The 14,652-nt window shown below is 48.7% G+C and overlaps 1 protein-coding gene across 3 annotated transcripts in view; it reads left to right on the plus strand.

Moving 5' to 3' along the window:
* AFAP1L1 (actin filament associated protein 1 like 1) overlaps positions 1-14,652 on the plus strand; it is a 57,789-nt gene that overhangs the window by 36,052 nt on the left and 7,085 nt on the right. For all 3 annotated transcript variants that reach the window (XM_084780847.1, XM_084780848.1, XM_084780849.1), the window contains exons 9-16: positions 1,143-1,235; positions 4,168-4,261; positions 4,487-4,639; positions 5,943-6,154; positions 8,449-8,594; positions 8,889-8,961; positions 10,093-10,204; positions 12,527-12,691. In XM_084780847.1, the coding sequence (XP_084636973.1) occupies positions 1,143-1,235; positions 4,168-4,261; positions 4,487-4,639; positions 5,943-6,154; positions 8,449-8,594; positions 8,889-8,961; positions 10,093-10,204; positions 12,527-12,691 (1,048 nt within the window). The remainder of the gene's footprint in view (positions 1-1,142; positions 1,236-4,167; positions 4,262-4,486; positions 4,640-5,942; positions 6,155-8,448; positions 8,595-8,888; positions 8,962-10,092; positions 10,205-12,526; positions 12,692-14,652) is intronic.

Below are 14,652 nucleotides of genomic sequence, written 5' to 3' on the forward strand. Positions count from 1 at the left end.
TGTCATTCGCTGGCTGTGAGATCTTCTGCAAATGGCATTGCTTTCCCCTGCCTCAGTTTCCTTAAATTGTTCTTTAAGGATTTGACATAAGCAGTTGGCCCAGTGCCTGTCGGGCAGTAAATGAACAGTAGTGTTTGGTTGGCTTCTGATGGTGGTGATGGTGGTCCTGCCCTGCTCCCAGTCCTTTCCAGCAGAGCCTCCATCCTCCCACTCTACCGACACCCTGCTCTCCTCTCCCACCTTCCTGTGGGAACAATGAAGCCAAGCTCCTCCTTTTACCCCCTCCTCCCTTCTCCCTTCCTTCCGGTGATAACCAGCTCTCCCTGGAATGTTTGGCATTCTCATCCCTACCTTTGTGTCCAGAGGGGAAGGAAGCGGGGAGAACTTGCCTTCAGGAGCCTCAGGCTTAGGCCTCTGTTTGAGTCGGAAGCTGGAGCCGTAGGCCTAGAGCCATTTCTGGTCCTCTGTAGCCTAGCCCAAGGCTTACCAGCAGGCAGTCACACAGCCAACTGTGGGACTCTGCTGCCTCCTACAAGAGCCTTTACCTCCCTGAGTCTCACCATCTTACCTGTAACTTGAGGACCACAGAGTGCTATGGGGATAAGTGTTGCCCTCCAGGTGGTTTTGGTTTTCGGGTTTTTTGAGACAGGGTTTCTCTGTGTCGCCCTGGCTGTCCGAGAACTTACTCTGTAGACCAGGCTGGCCTCCTGCTTTTGCTTCCTGAGTGCTGGCATTAAAGGCGTGCCACGCCCCATTTCGATAGTGACTTTTAAAATTTTTATCACCTGCATTCGAGTGAGTGAAAAGGACACAGCTGAGTCAATTTCCGCATCACTGACAACAAGGTGATGCCCCCAGGCACCTGCAGGCTATGATAAAAGTCCTAGCCATCAGGTAAGCAGGCCCCTCACCAGTGGGAGTCTTCAAGATTCGTGCCTCTTTCCAGGCTCACTCCCCACAGGCAGCAGAGAGCAGTGTCTGTTCAGACAGACTGACTCCACACTTACAGGCGGCTGTTTCAGTCCTACTCTGCCTCCTGGTGGCTCTAGTCCTCTTCACAACAGTCTTGATGCTACAAACGCTAGCCACTCTCCTGTCCCCAGAGCTGTGCACCCATTCCCAACTCTATGTCCTCTTTGCAGGTTATCCGAGAGGTCAGCCGGCCTATTGTGGGAGCGGAGGGCTTGGAGGCCCCCAGATCTCCAGTCTTCCTGTGCAAGCTGGATCAGGACAAGGTTTGTTTCCCGTCGTCTCCTCTGTGTAAGGTAGTGGGTACTAAGCATAGGGCACCGACTCACAGGCTGGCGGTGAACACACACACACACACAAAGTGGCAGGTGCTTGTCACTCAGACTTTAGTCTCTGACAACAAACCTGCCATAAACAACTAAAGGAGGAGAGGCTTGTTCTGGTTCCGCCCACAGTCAGCTGGCTGCGCATCAGTGAGCATCGCTGAGCATCCTCCAGGTGCTCTGTTGCAACAGCAGGAATAGGTGGGAAACATGTAGGCAGGCTCATAAAAGACTGAAAGCAGCAGATAGGGAGGCAGGAAGGGACCAGGTGGATCTTCTCTCAGGACGCGCCCTCCAGTGACGCCTGGCCTAACGAGTTCCACTGCCTCCCCTCAGTTTCCGAGAGTTAATTTGGCCTTGAGTAAATCCACTGGAGGAAGAGCCTCTGAGGAGCCAGTCCATCTCAGAAGCCCCACTTCCGGAACGCTTGTGTTGGAGACAGATTTGCAGAAGAGAAAGCTGCAACACCAAGTCTAATAGTAACTAAAGGACAGAGCTACAGGTTAAGCCCACACAGGCTGGCTCCTGGGGACTCTGCTATTGCAGTAGAATTCCCTGAACAACCATTGGGCAAATTCTGTAGTGAGGCTCCACCCATACCAGGCCCAATGCAGAATCCAGTATGACCCCTGACCCCACTACACCTATAGCCCAGTGGTCAGGCAGGCATGAGCCAAAACAACCATACTGTGTTGTAACTGCTACTTTGGGTACAAGCTAAAAGACGCAGTGCCGGGTTCCTGGTGAGTGTGTGTCAGGCAGGCATGCCCCTGTCTCAGAGGTTCAGGATTATTCCTAAGGAAGTGATGCTTCAGACAAGGATCAAAAAGGCTAATAATAATAATAATAATAATAATAATAATAATAATAATAATAATAAATAAATAAATAAATAAATAAATAAAGGTGCTCTAAGCAGCAGGAACAGGCAGCAGAGCAGAGAAACCCATGGGACTGAAAGTGGCCTGTATGGCTCGGTCTATAGATGGAGAACTGGTAGAGCTGGCCTGCACAGGGGCGGAAAATGGAGCAGAGAGCTTAGGGTGGCTGGACTGTTAGGGAACATGGGTGCCTATGCTGAGCCTTAAACATGATGTAATTGAGTCAAGGTGAGTGAAGGGACGGGACAGCAGAAGCAAAGGTGTGAGGTCAGAAAGACAGCTTTGGGGTTTTGGTCTCAGGTACCTAGTAAAGGAGAAGGCTAGCCCTGCCCACGCTTACCCTTTGCCAGTAGTGAGGCCATTAGGAAAAGGACAGCAACACTGGAAGAGGCGTGAGAGTGAATGGATACACACTACAGTATGCCCCCGGATGTGGCTCAAAAGGCTCTGTAGAGCAACAGTAGGGCTAGCTGTGCGGTGGAGTTCTCTGCCATGGTGAGTTGACAGGGAGAGGGCAGTTATGCTTCTGACGGTCTCTTTGGTGGAAGACGAGCTGGGATGTTGGGTTGGTGGGGTCTCATTCCATGGATCACGAGATTGAAATATCACTGAGTTCATTCACAAAGTGCTCCTGGCCTTCCCCTCTTGATAGAAAGGTTGCCGTATATACACTGTTGCAACAGACCACAAGGGGGCGGTAACTTCTGTTCCGAAACCTAGAGGCAAGACCCTTCCAATGTTTAGACAGCTCATCCAGTTTGTGATAGATGCCTCCCTCCTCCCCTCAGCCCTTCAGAAACTGAAGGAAACACATCTCACTGCTCTCTATCAAAGCCATCCCTGGGCCTGTTCTAGCAGGTCCTTCCCGGGGCAGGCTGAAGAACTATTTTCTACATTCTTGAAGGAGTGGGTATCATTTTAATACTGTCTCAAGACTGGATGGGCCAAGTTTAGCTTCTTGAAGCAAGATAGCAGCGCATTACATGGGTGTCAGAGCCGGCTCCTTGTTGGCCTCATAGATCGATGTAGGCCGGCTCTCTGGACCGTCACTGCAACTTTCTCAAGTGAGTGTAATTGACATGAGAAGACTGAGCCTTGGGAAGATGGATTTTTTCCCACAGCTAATAAGTAATACTACCATTATGATTTCTTCCATAATTTCTTTCTTTCTTGATTTTTTTTTTTTTTTGTTTCGTTTTGTTGGTTTTTCGAGACAGGGTTTCTCTGTGTAGCCTTGGCTGTCCTGGACTCACTTTGTAGACCAAGCTGGCCTCGAGCTCACAGAGATCCACCTGCCTCTGCCTCTCTGAGTGCTGGGATTAAAGGCGTGCGCCACCAGCTTCTTCATCATTCCTGTTCCACCTCTTTTGTAGCATATGAATGTATTAATGATGACTCAATGAAGGTATGGCTGTTTCACTGTTGGTGTAATGAGTAAAAATAATAGACTGGCAACAAAGGTAGGTGTGTGTGTGTGTGTGTGTGTGTGTGTGTGTGTGTGTGTGTGTGTTCCTTCATCCTCTCATTCAAGGTAGAATTATAATGGGCTTCTGCTGATCATTGGGTCTTATAATGATGCCTTTTAAAACATCTTGTAGCTCATTCCTTTTCCTCTTATCTGTCACCTTAGTCCATCCCTTTCTGGCAATCCTGGCCAGCTCTTCAGCATCCCTTTTGTCCATCCCCTACAATGCTACTGGACTACTTTCACGTCCCACTGAATTGCTTGCCCAGCTCCCTGTTGTTGGCCAGACACAGTGCCTATTCCAGGACATTGCCCCCCCCCCATGCATTATAATTGATGACCCTACACCCCAGTATAGTGTAACCTGAAGACATGGCCATGTCTAAGTCATTGCTGCCTTCCTGATAGTATTGGTGTGGTCTCAGACAGATGATAGCCGTTGCTTGGAGAACTGAAGAAAGACTGGGTGAATAAAGGAGTGTTTCTGAGAGTCCCCCTGATGTGACACTGTCTGTGTTCTTGCCCTCAGAGATTGTCCCAAGAGAAACAGAACTCAGACTCTGACAGCCTGGGCATGAATGACAGTAGTTCCACCCTCGGCCGCCGAGAAGCCTGTGAACACGGTAGGAGCGACCACTAGTTTATGCTGGAGAATGTCAAAGATGGGAGAGACTTTGCTATAGGTACACAGTGGCAGAGCAGGTCCTGGGGACCAGAGTAAGGCCTCTGGGACTTTTATATCTAGTAATTATAGGCGGGTTGCAAGGCCTTCTGGGAAGGCCAGAGATGGGTAGAAGTGGGACCGTGGCATCCTTCACCATGCCCTATGGCCACTCCTGTGCCACCAGGCAAAGGAAAGAAGACTAGCCTGGCTGAGCTAAAGGGCTCTATGAGCAGGGCTGCAGGCCGCAAGATCACGCGCATCATCAGTTTCTCCAAGAAGAAGGCGCTGTCTGAGGATCTGCAGACGTTTTCCAGTGAGGATGCGGTTCCATGCTGTGGTAAGTACGGACTCAGAGAGGAAGGCAGTTCAGAGCCTTGAACCCAGGCTCCTGGGGCTGATTCCAGGGGACTCTCCATGCCTTGGTCCCTGCCCCTTTTCCTCTGAATGGCTAGACTCCACTCCATCAACACCAATGGTGTGCATCCCTTCACTGCTGTGGGTAAAAGGAGTGCAAGCTCACAGGTCATCTGTGTCTATGTAGTTGGAAAGGGAAAGCAACTGACCATCATATCTACGTTTCCTGTGAACCCAGTCAAACCATTGTCTACCGCTAGGACTCAGTTTCCCTTGCTAATATGAGAGAAGAGTAGATTTAAAGGATCTAACATGCCAGGTATGCTGGACTTGGTAGAACATACCTGTGATTCTGGAACTAGGGATCTGGAAGCAGGAGGATCAGGAGTTCAAGGTCACGGGGTCATCTGTGTCTACATAGTGAGCTTGAGGCCAGTGTCCATCCTAGAGTACATGGGACCCTATCTCAAAAACAACAACAAAGGCATATAGGCTACATATAGATGCTTATATCCTGTCCTTTATGAGCTAGGAAAAATGAAAGATACACAGAAACACGGCTGTTGCTTTTGTGCAGCCAGAAATGTTTGGCAGAGAAGGCGTTTGTCTCATACCAGTGCTGTGGTCCATGTTCTATAACCTGTTTTAAAGGGGACAGGAGGGTGTCTCAGTGGCAGAACCATTTGCCTACCTGTGTGAGGTTCCCGGTTCCATCCCAGCATAGCAAAAAAATAAAATAAAATCATCTATTTTGTATATGCAAAAATATTCTATTAGTTTAAAATCTATGGTTATAAAGAAGTATTTCATGGTCATTGAGTCATAGCATGCTGTGGTAAAGAAAACAAAAAAACCTAAAGTGCTCAGAGATCCTAACTCCACCTGTGGTCAGCTATGCAGCTAGCTGCCTGCTGAGGTTTACAAATCCTTACTGTGGCTAGTGGTCACATTTCTACATGTTGCCACTAGGTGCCAGCATCACCCATCATTTTTTTCCGTCTTTCAGTAACAAATTCCATTTGAGGCAATGAAGGGGGCAGCTGTAGCTTTTGTACATCTTACCTAGTAGCGTCAGCCATTTCCACCGTACTTGGTGTGGTCCTGAGGCCAGGAAAGGATCATGAATTGCATCGTCAGTGTGTGCTCACAGCTAGGCAGCTGAGACTCGAAGAGGATACCTAAGGTGCCAGGCTTTCCTGCCAGCTAGATCCCAAGTGGTGTAGATATCCCTCAGAGCCTTTGCCCACGGAGCTATAAAGAGGTCATCCCACTGTCTCCTGTTGCAGGCTACCTGAATGTGCTGGTAAACCAAGGCTGGAAGGAACGGTGGTGCCGCCTCAAGTGCAACACGCTCTATTTCCACAAAGACCGCACAGACCTGCATACCCACGTGAATGCCATTGCCCTCGGGGGCTGTGAGGTAGCCCCAGGCTTTGGACCCAGGCACCCATTTGCCTTCAGGATCCTGCGCAATCGGCAAGAGGTGGCCATCCTGGAGGTGAGGTAGCTTGTCAGGCAGGTAACATAGGGGGCACCGGGTATGCTGGAATTCCAGATAAACAAGGGATCGTGCTTTTGAATATGAATGTGTCCAGGCAATTTGGAGACACACCAGTATTGAAAGGTTATATGTTGTTTATCTAACGTTCAAACCCAACAGAACACTCTTTTTTTTTAATATCCTAATTTTATATCCTAATTTTTTTTTATACCCTAGTCCTAATTCTGGCCACCCTAACTCTACAGCCCTGGTTTGTTTATTTGCCCTGACCTTGAAGTCCCAGGCCTAACAGGCATCTCCTGTGGTCTAGCTGGAATCTGATTCTGGAGTTCTCCCTCAGACCTTCGCAGCAGGAGTCACCAACCTCAGAAAAGCCACCAGTCCCCCGCAGGACGTCCAGCACATAGTGAGGGCAGCAAGCACATGTTGAACGATGGATGGGTGGCGCTCGCTCCCTGCCCTCCCTACCTGCTGGCTCCGCCCTCCTCTCTGAGATTGTTCAGAGCACACAGACAGCCCTCCACGTGACAGTCTTTTGGCTATTTAGAACTCAGAATGTTGACACAGGAGGAAAGTTCAGATGTCTGCCTCCCTGTGTTATGGACAAACAGAGGCGAGGGTAGGCGCGTGCTTTACAAGGCTCCCAGAATGCCAGGAGCCTCCCCATCTGCCTCTCTGTTTTTCATTTCAGGAACTATTATATCTGTACCTTACTTTTGAGTCTCTCATTTCCCTTACCTTACACGGTTTTCTATGTGTTTTTTTTTCCCCCTTTAAAAGGGTGCTTTATTTATTCCTTTATTCAAGTTTGCCATTACCAGCTCTCTTAGTTAGGGCTTTATTGCTATGAAAAGACGCCGTGACCATGACAACCTTTATAAAGAAAAACATTTAAAGATTTATTTATTTATTTATTATGTATACAATGTTCTGTCTGCATGTACAGAGGGCACCAGATATCATTACAGATGGTTATGAGCTACCATGTGGTTTCTGGGAATTGAACTCAGGACCTTTGGAAGAGCAGCCAGTGCTCTTACCCTCTGAGCCATCTCTCCAGCCCAAGAAAAACATTTAATGGGGGCTGGGTTACAGTTTCAGAGGTTTAGTCCATTATCATCATGGTGGGAAACATGGCACCAAGGAGGTAAACATGGTGCTGGAGAAGGAGCTGAGAGCTCTACAGCTTGATCTACAGGCAGCAGAAGGAGACTATGTGCCACACTGGGTATAGCTTGAGCATAGGCGACCTCAAAGCCTGCCCACACAGCGACACACTTCCTCCAGTACCTCCTAATAGTGCCACTCCCTATGACTAAGCATTCAAACACATAAGTCTGTGGGGGCCATACCTATTCAAACTACCACACTAGCTAAGTTGATTTTGTGATAATGCTCCTTAAATCAGAATTAATATTTGGTTGGCCAATAGTTTGTTTTGGGGGATTTTCCTAGAAATGGTACTATAATACTTTGCTTATTTATAGTCTAGGAAAAAAATTGAGTTATATGAGCAATTGCCTATTTAGAGAACTAATTATAAATATATGGACTGGAGAGATGGCTCAGCAGTTAACAGCATTTGCTGCTTCAGCAGAGAGCCCTGTTGTGATTCCCAGCACCCACAAAGTGGTTCACAACCATTTGTAACAGTTCCATGGAATCCAATGCCCTCTTCTGGCTTCTGCAGAGACCAGGCATGAATGCAGTACACATACGTACATGCAGGCAAAACGATCAGCCATACCCATAACACAAAAGTTATTTTTATTTTATTGGTTTTTCAAGACAGGGTTTCTCTCTGTAACAGCTCTGGCTGTCCTAGAACTAGCTCTGTACTCCAGGCTGGCCTCGAACTCATGGAGATCCACTTGCCTCTGCCTCCCAAGTGCTGGGATTAGAGGCATGCACCACCACCATTTTCAGGCTGGGCATGTGGCTCAGTGGTAGAACCAGGCCTTGTATACACAAGGCCGTGGGTCTGATCCCCAGCATGGAAGGCAAGGGAAAGAAGGAGTTTTGAGAACATGTAAATGTTTCACATCCAAATGGTCAGATGTGAAAACCCAGAAAATGAAGGGTAAAGGTATTCTGTCATACAGAGGTAATCAGGGAGGACCGCTCAGAGGAAGGAACTTTTGAGCAGATAGTTGAGAGCATTTGGGAGCCTCAGATCTCTGCGTGTGTGTCTAGTCTAATTCGTCCTCCATCCCTAAGCACTGAGTACTCACAAACAGCCCCAGAAGGCTTCGCGGTGTGAAAGTGAACTCCACTGTGCCTCCTCTCCCCAGGCAAGCTGCTCAGAGGACATGGGCCGCTGGCTCGGGCTGCTGCTGGTGGAGATGGGCTCCAAAGTCACTCCAGAAGCTCTGCACTATGACTACGTGGACGTGGAGACCTTGACCAGCATCGTCAGTGCCGGGCGCAACTCCTTCCTGTAAGGGTGGCTCTGAGGCCCACTCCTGCCAGCGTATTCCTGCCTCTGCCCCATTTCCAGAGCTCGGCACGCAGCCTTGAGCACTGGGACAGGAGGGAAGGGCAAGCTCAGGAAGTCAGCTTCCCTGGGAAGGACGGCACCTTCACCCAGCGTGGGGAAGCATGGCCTGCTGCTTGCCACCCTGGAGCCTGTCTTCTGACTTCACAAAGGGCGGTGGGAATGGGCCACCTGTTGTCAAACTTGCGAGATAAGTCAAAGCGTCACCGAGATCACACTGTAGCTCTCATGTCCTAGGTATGCACAGTCCTGCCACGATCAGTGGCCTGAGCCCCGCGTCTACGATGAGGTTCCTTATGAAAAGGTGCAGGTATGCTCCACAGCTTGGTAACGTGGCAAAGGCCGTCCTTCTGTTTCTGCTTTCGCCTTCGCTACCCACTTTACCCTTTGCTTCAGAGAAACTGCCGTCGCTGAACCTGCCTGCTCTTAGCATGGGGAATTGTTCCTCTCCTCTGGTGACTAGCTAGAACACAGGCAGAATGCAAGCAGACACGCGTGGGTGGGCGGCATCTAGAGGAGGAGGAACAAAAGCTATGGAGGAAAAAGCACAGCCGTGAGCCAGGACCCTGGGCTAGATAACACTTGGAGTTCTCACCTCCATGATCTCCCTTTTTCTAGAAACATCCACCAGCCTGCCCTTTTGTTCTTCCCAAGGATTTCCTGATTGCAACTCATAGGTTTTGCTCAGTTGCAGAGAAGCTAGTAGCTGGATGGCTTGGCATTCAGATCCGAAGGCTAGAGTCAGAGGGACCTTGGCCTTGCTTCTCAGACCCTGCTTCCCACTTCCCAGGTCCACGTGGGTGGGTGCGTCCTTCGTAGGAGTGTTTTGAGAACAAAATGAAATGATCTGTGTTTAAAAGAAGGCAATTAGCACAGTGCCCAGACAGTGGAACGTTCTGTACAGAGAAGTAACAGTGCTGTTCAGAATGTGATGTCACGTGACAGTAACACCATACCAGGCTTCCACCACTGTGGCTGGACTTGGAGCATGGGAAATACTCTTAAAGCATAAATATGTAACCAGTTCAGTAAGTTATATCACTTTTGTCATCGGCTCCTCTCATCCACGGCACGGCTTCCCTCCCTCTCTTCCTCCTCCTCTTTTGAGGGAACACTAAGTATTAACAGTTCAGAAAAACAGAAGAATGCGTCCAAATGTTATGAGGACAAAATGCCCATAATAAAGATGGTCACCCAAGTTTCCTGAGCCCTCTAATGTGTCCTCTCAGTAAGGACTCCAGCTGAAGGTTGCCTTGTACCTCCCACAGAATGGTGTGAGGTTCAAATGATACTGCTAGTGAACGCTGTCTGTAAACTGTGGAGTGCTGCACAAGTCTATATGTGTAAGGCCAAGCTCTCAAAAGTGCTGGCCAGAAGCTCCCTGCCTGGATGGTTGAACCCTACCTGCACTTAACCTTCTTCCTCTGTCCTCTTTGCCCAGGATGAGGAACCCCAGCGTCCCGCAGGGGCTCAAGTGAAGCGCCATGCCTCCTCCTGCAGTGAGAAGTCCCATCGTGTGGACCCACAGGTCAAAGTCAAGCGCCACGCCTCCAGTGAGTTCTGTGGCCTTTTCCTGATGAAGGAAGTAGATAGACCACTATGGGGTGGGGGGAGGTCTCAAGAACAGGTCTCCCCAGGAGGGAGGGAGCAAACGAGCACGTAAAGCATTGAGTATGTCTGTCAGTACACACTCTAAGGAAAGCCCTGGGGGCTGGCCAGTGTGGGAGCACTTGGCAGGAGTGCCAAGACCTAAGGTCCCAGTCCTGAGCACAGCGATGGAAACAGAAAGAAAGTAATGGCACAAGCAGGATGGTCAAGGGCAGGTGGATGGGAAAGGGAGGCTCACAGGGAGACTAGAGCGCGTAGGTCCTAACTCCAGGGCAGACCCTACTTGCCTCCTCCATGAGAACTCATGCAGCCTTTACTGATTATTCAAAAGGCCAGAAATTAAACTTCATGTGAATCCCCCACACACCGCTCTCTCTCTTGAGATAAGTTATCCCTGTGTAGCCTTGGCTATTCTGGGACTCCCTTTGTAGACCAGGCTGACCTCCAACTCAGAGATCTGCCTGCCTCGGCCTCCCAAGCACTGGGATTAAATTCACACCACCACTATCCAGCATGTGAATTCCTAATAATAGCTTCTAATTTAAATATTTTTATATTTCACGAGCATTATCTGTGTAACAGCTGGGTGTTTAGATGTATATATCCATATGCAGGTATATATAAATGTGTGTGTGCATAGAGAAAGAGAGAGAGAGAGCTAATCTCCTAGCCTATTTTTTCCCAGAAGACTAGAGTTCTAGTCTTTGACCTAGAGTCATAAGCAGAGTATAAGTCATTAGTATAAATCATTGCTCCTGGGACTCAGGAGATCTGTCTTCTGTTCCTCATTTGGCTGACACATTGCTGTGTAACTTTGAACAATTCCTTTCTCCTGTCTGGCTCCCTCAGAATGAGGGATACAAAGCATTCTTGAGAAGCGTCACGTGAGGGCACTGGAAATGCAAGGCTCTGAAATAGAAAGCTGTGCTTTGTGTTATGTGCAGTCCTAGTGCTCAGGGGGTAGAGAAGGAGAGTCACCACAAGCACCGGCCTTGTCTGCATAACCAAAAGGGCCAGCTAGTGCTGCACAGTGAGACCCTGGGGTTAAAAAAAATCCCGGCACTCAGGATGCAAAGACAGGCAGATCTTGGGAGTTTGAGGCCAGCCTAATCTACACAGGGAGACCCTGTCTTGAAAAAATAAAATAACAAAATAAAAGTCAATGGATAAGCAAAGTAGAAAGTTGAAGTCAACATGTAGGTCAGACAGGCATGTGGTCAACTTGCCTCTAGTGCCATCAACAGTGGGTCCCAGCCTTTCCATGCCTGGCTTCCTCGACAGTGAGAGAGAGTGATAAACAGACACAGCTAATGATAAGTAGAGTAAGGTAAACAGTGAATAGTAAAGTAGGGGAAGGCTAAATGGGAAAGTCAAGTAAGAGGCTGAGCATGTAGCATATGCTGAGTGGGCAGCGTGTTTCTGTGTGGCTCCTTGCTTGTGTCTGCCCATGTGTTGGACCTCCAGTACACTCCTGGGGCTTTCTCCCTTCATACCCTTCCTAGCAATGCAATGAACAGTGACTGGCACTGGCCAAGGTCTGATCTGATCATATGTAGGTATCTCCCTTTGTCATAGATACTTGACTCATTCAAAGCACACTTCTTACAGAGCAAAACGGGTTGTACATAACAAGATTTGCTTTATTATATGATACCATTCTCATTTTCTAACATTTTCTAAGCACCCATCATTTGCCAGGTACTATACTAAGTACTTTTCCTTGATCATCTCATTTAAACCTCACTGCGTCCTGGAAGCTAAATGTTCTCAGTGTCTTTATTTATGCATACGGACACTGAGATTTGGAGAAAGGCAGAAAAGCTCACCATTCATTTCTGCCTGACATCACATACCAGTAAAGAAAGAATACAAACTCTGGTCTACCAGGCTGCGAGTCCCTGCCCTGTGCTGCTTCCCTGCGGCTCCTTGTTTCCTCAGGAGATCCACACTAAATGCACTTAAATGAAGCTGGGCCATGGTGGCACACACCTTTAATCCCAGTACTTGGGAGGCAGAGGCAGGTGGATCTTTGTGAGTTCGAGGCCAGCCTGGTCTACAAAGTGAGTCCAGGACAGCCAAGGCTACACAGAGAACCCTGTCTTGAAAAACCAAAACAAAACAAAACAAAAGACCACTTAAATGAGTTGACCTTTATATCTATATTTTATAGATGAAGTTGAGGTGAGAGGCAAGCTAACATCACACATGTACCCCGCCAGAGGGCGGACCTGAGGACCTCTTGCTTTCCCGTACCCTGTACCCTGTAGGTGCCAATCAATACAAGTATGGCAAGAACCGGGCGGAGGAGGATGCCCGCAGGTACCTGGTAGAAAAAGAGAGGCTGGAGAAAGAGAAGGAGATGATTCGGACAGAACTGATGGCATTGCGGCAGGAGAAGAAGGAGCTGAAGGAAGCCATTCGGAACAACCCAGGTAGCTGCGGAGGTGTGGCCAGGAGTGCATGGTGTGGGGCTCAGCCTGAGAGCATCTGCCCTGGCACAGTCAGGGGAGGTCTCCGACACAGATTTCCTGCTTTCCCACCCAGGAGAGGTGCCCATCTCCCCTGCACCCCCTCGCCCCCATCCCCTCACCCCCGCCTTGCTATCATTCACTCTGACTAAAGAAAGCACCAACAGTTGAATGACTGCTTCAGACAGAGGGCGGGGAGCACCCCAGTAAGAGACAAAAGCAGGCTGGAGAGCGGACAAAAGGCTCAGCATCTCGGAAGTAAGACTATCTGGGGCACTGCGTCCATTCACTCAGACGTAAAACAGAAGCCCAGCGCTAGGTTTGATGAGCAGTGATCAGTCCCAGGATCCTCTCTGCAGTCGAGACTTCAACACGCCCTGCCTGCTCCGGCCTTCCCTAACCCCCATTTTCCACTGTGTTTCTTTGAATTCCTTGCCTCGCTGCAATTCCCCAACACTCCTGCCTGGGTTCCTCTCACGTGTTCTTGGGAACAGGAAGCTCTGCCTTATGGAACACACGTGGCCCTTCCCCAAGAACAAAACACAAGAAAATGGTACAAGTTCAGTGGCCCAACTTTAGAGCCCACCATAGACCATGGTGGGCCTAAGATGGGGACTTCTGGCTTAGCGATGAACACATAGAGCAGGACATGGTGGGGCAGGCCTTTAGTTCCAGCACTCAGGTGGCAGAGGCAGGTGAATTTCCACGAGTTGGAAGCCAGCTTGGTCCACATAGCAAATTCCGGGACAACCAAGGTTTAAAACAAAAACAAAAACAAAATTCAAGTGCAGTGGCACATGCTTGTAATCTCAACATTCCTGCAAGGCAGAGGCAGGTGGATCTCTGTGAGACTGGTCTACAGAATGAGTCTAGGACAGGAAGAGAGCTACACAGAGAAACCCTGTCTTGAAGAGAAGCAGAGACAGAGAGACAGAGACAATGAGAGACAGAGAAAGGAAAAATAAACACACAGGAGAACCACAAGGGGAAGCCATTTGGTTTCAGTCTAAGAAAAAATTTGAGGGGCTAGAGATATAACTCAGTGGTAGAACACTTGTCCAGTATGTGCAATGCCCTGAACTCAATCCCCCCATACAAATAGATGGATGGATGGATGGATGGATGGATGGATGGATGGATGGATGGATCGACAACAGGAACTTTCTAAAGGTAAGAACTGTGATTTAGAACAGACTATCCTGTCCCCCATACCAATACATGAATGAATGAATGAGTGAATGAATGAATGACAGGAAGTATGTAGAGGTAAGGGCCACAATTTGGAACAGCCTGACTATCCTAGCCAACATTTTTGTCCGTATCACTTTGCAGGATAGATAAGTTTATTATATTCATTATTCTCAATTAATGTTTGTCACACACATACAGTTATAAGATCCATAAAAGCAAAGCTCTTTGCCTGTTTTCCTCCCTGCTCCGTCTCGAGGACAGTGCTTGGTACGAAGTAAGAATTCAACAAACACCTGCTGAAGCAGGGATTGGACACATTAACGTGACTGTAAAACCTAATGGAGGCCGGGGGTAGTGGCACACGCCTTTAATCCCAGCACTCAGGAAGCAGAGGCAAGTGGATCGCTGTGAGTTCGAGGCCAGCCTGGTCTATAAAGCGAGTTCAGGACGGCCAAGGCTAACAGAGAGAGACCCTGTCTTTAAAAACCAAAAAGGGGGTGGGGGGAGGCTGGAGATCAGCGGTTGAGAGCACTGCCTGCTCTTCCAAAGGTCCTGAGTTCAATTCCCAGCAACCACATGGTGGCTCGCAACCTTCTATACTGAGATCTGGTGCCCTTTTCTGGCCTGCTGGCACACATGTAGGCAGAATAGTGTATGAATAATAAATAAATAAATAAATCTTTAAAAAAAAAAAAACATACCTGGGCAAGGCTACACAGAGAAACCCTGTCTCA

The sequence above is a fragment of the Acomys minous genome (assembly GCF_964271855.1).
Source record: "Acomys minous genome assembly, chromosome: 4".
Lineage (NCBI taxonomy): Eukaryota > Metazoa > Chordata > Mammalia > Rodentia > Muridae > Acomys > Acomys minous.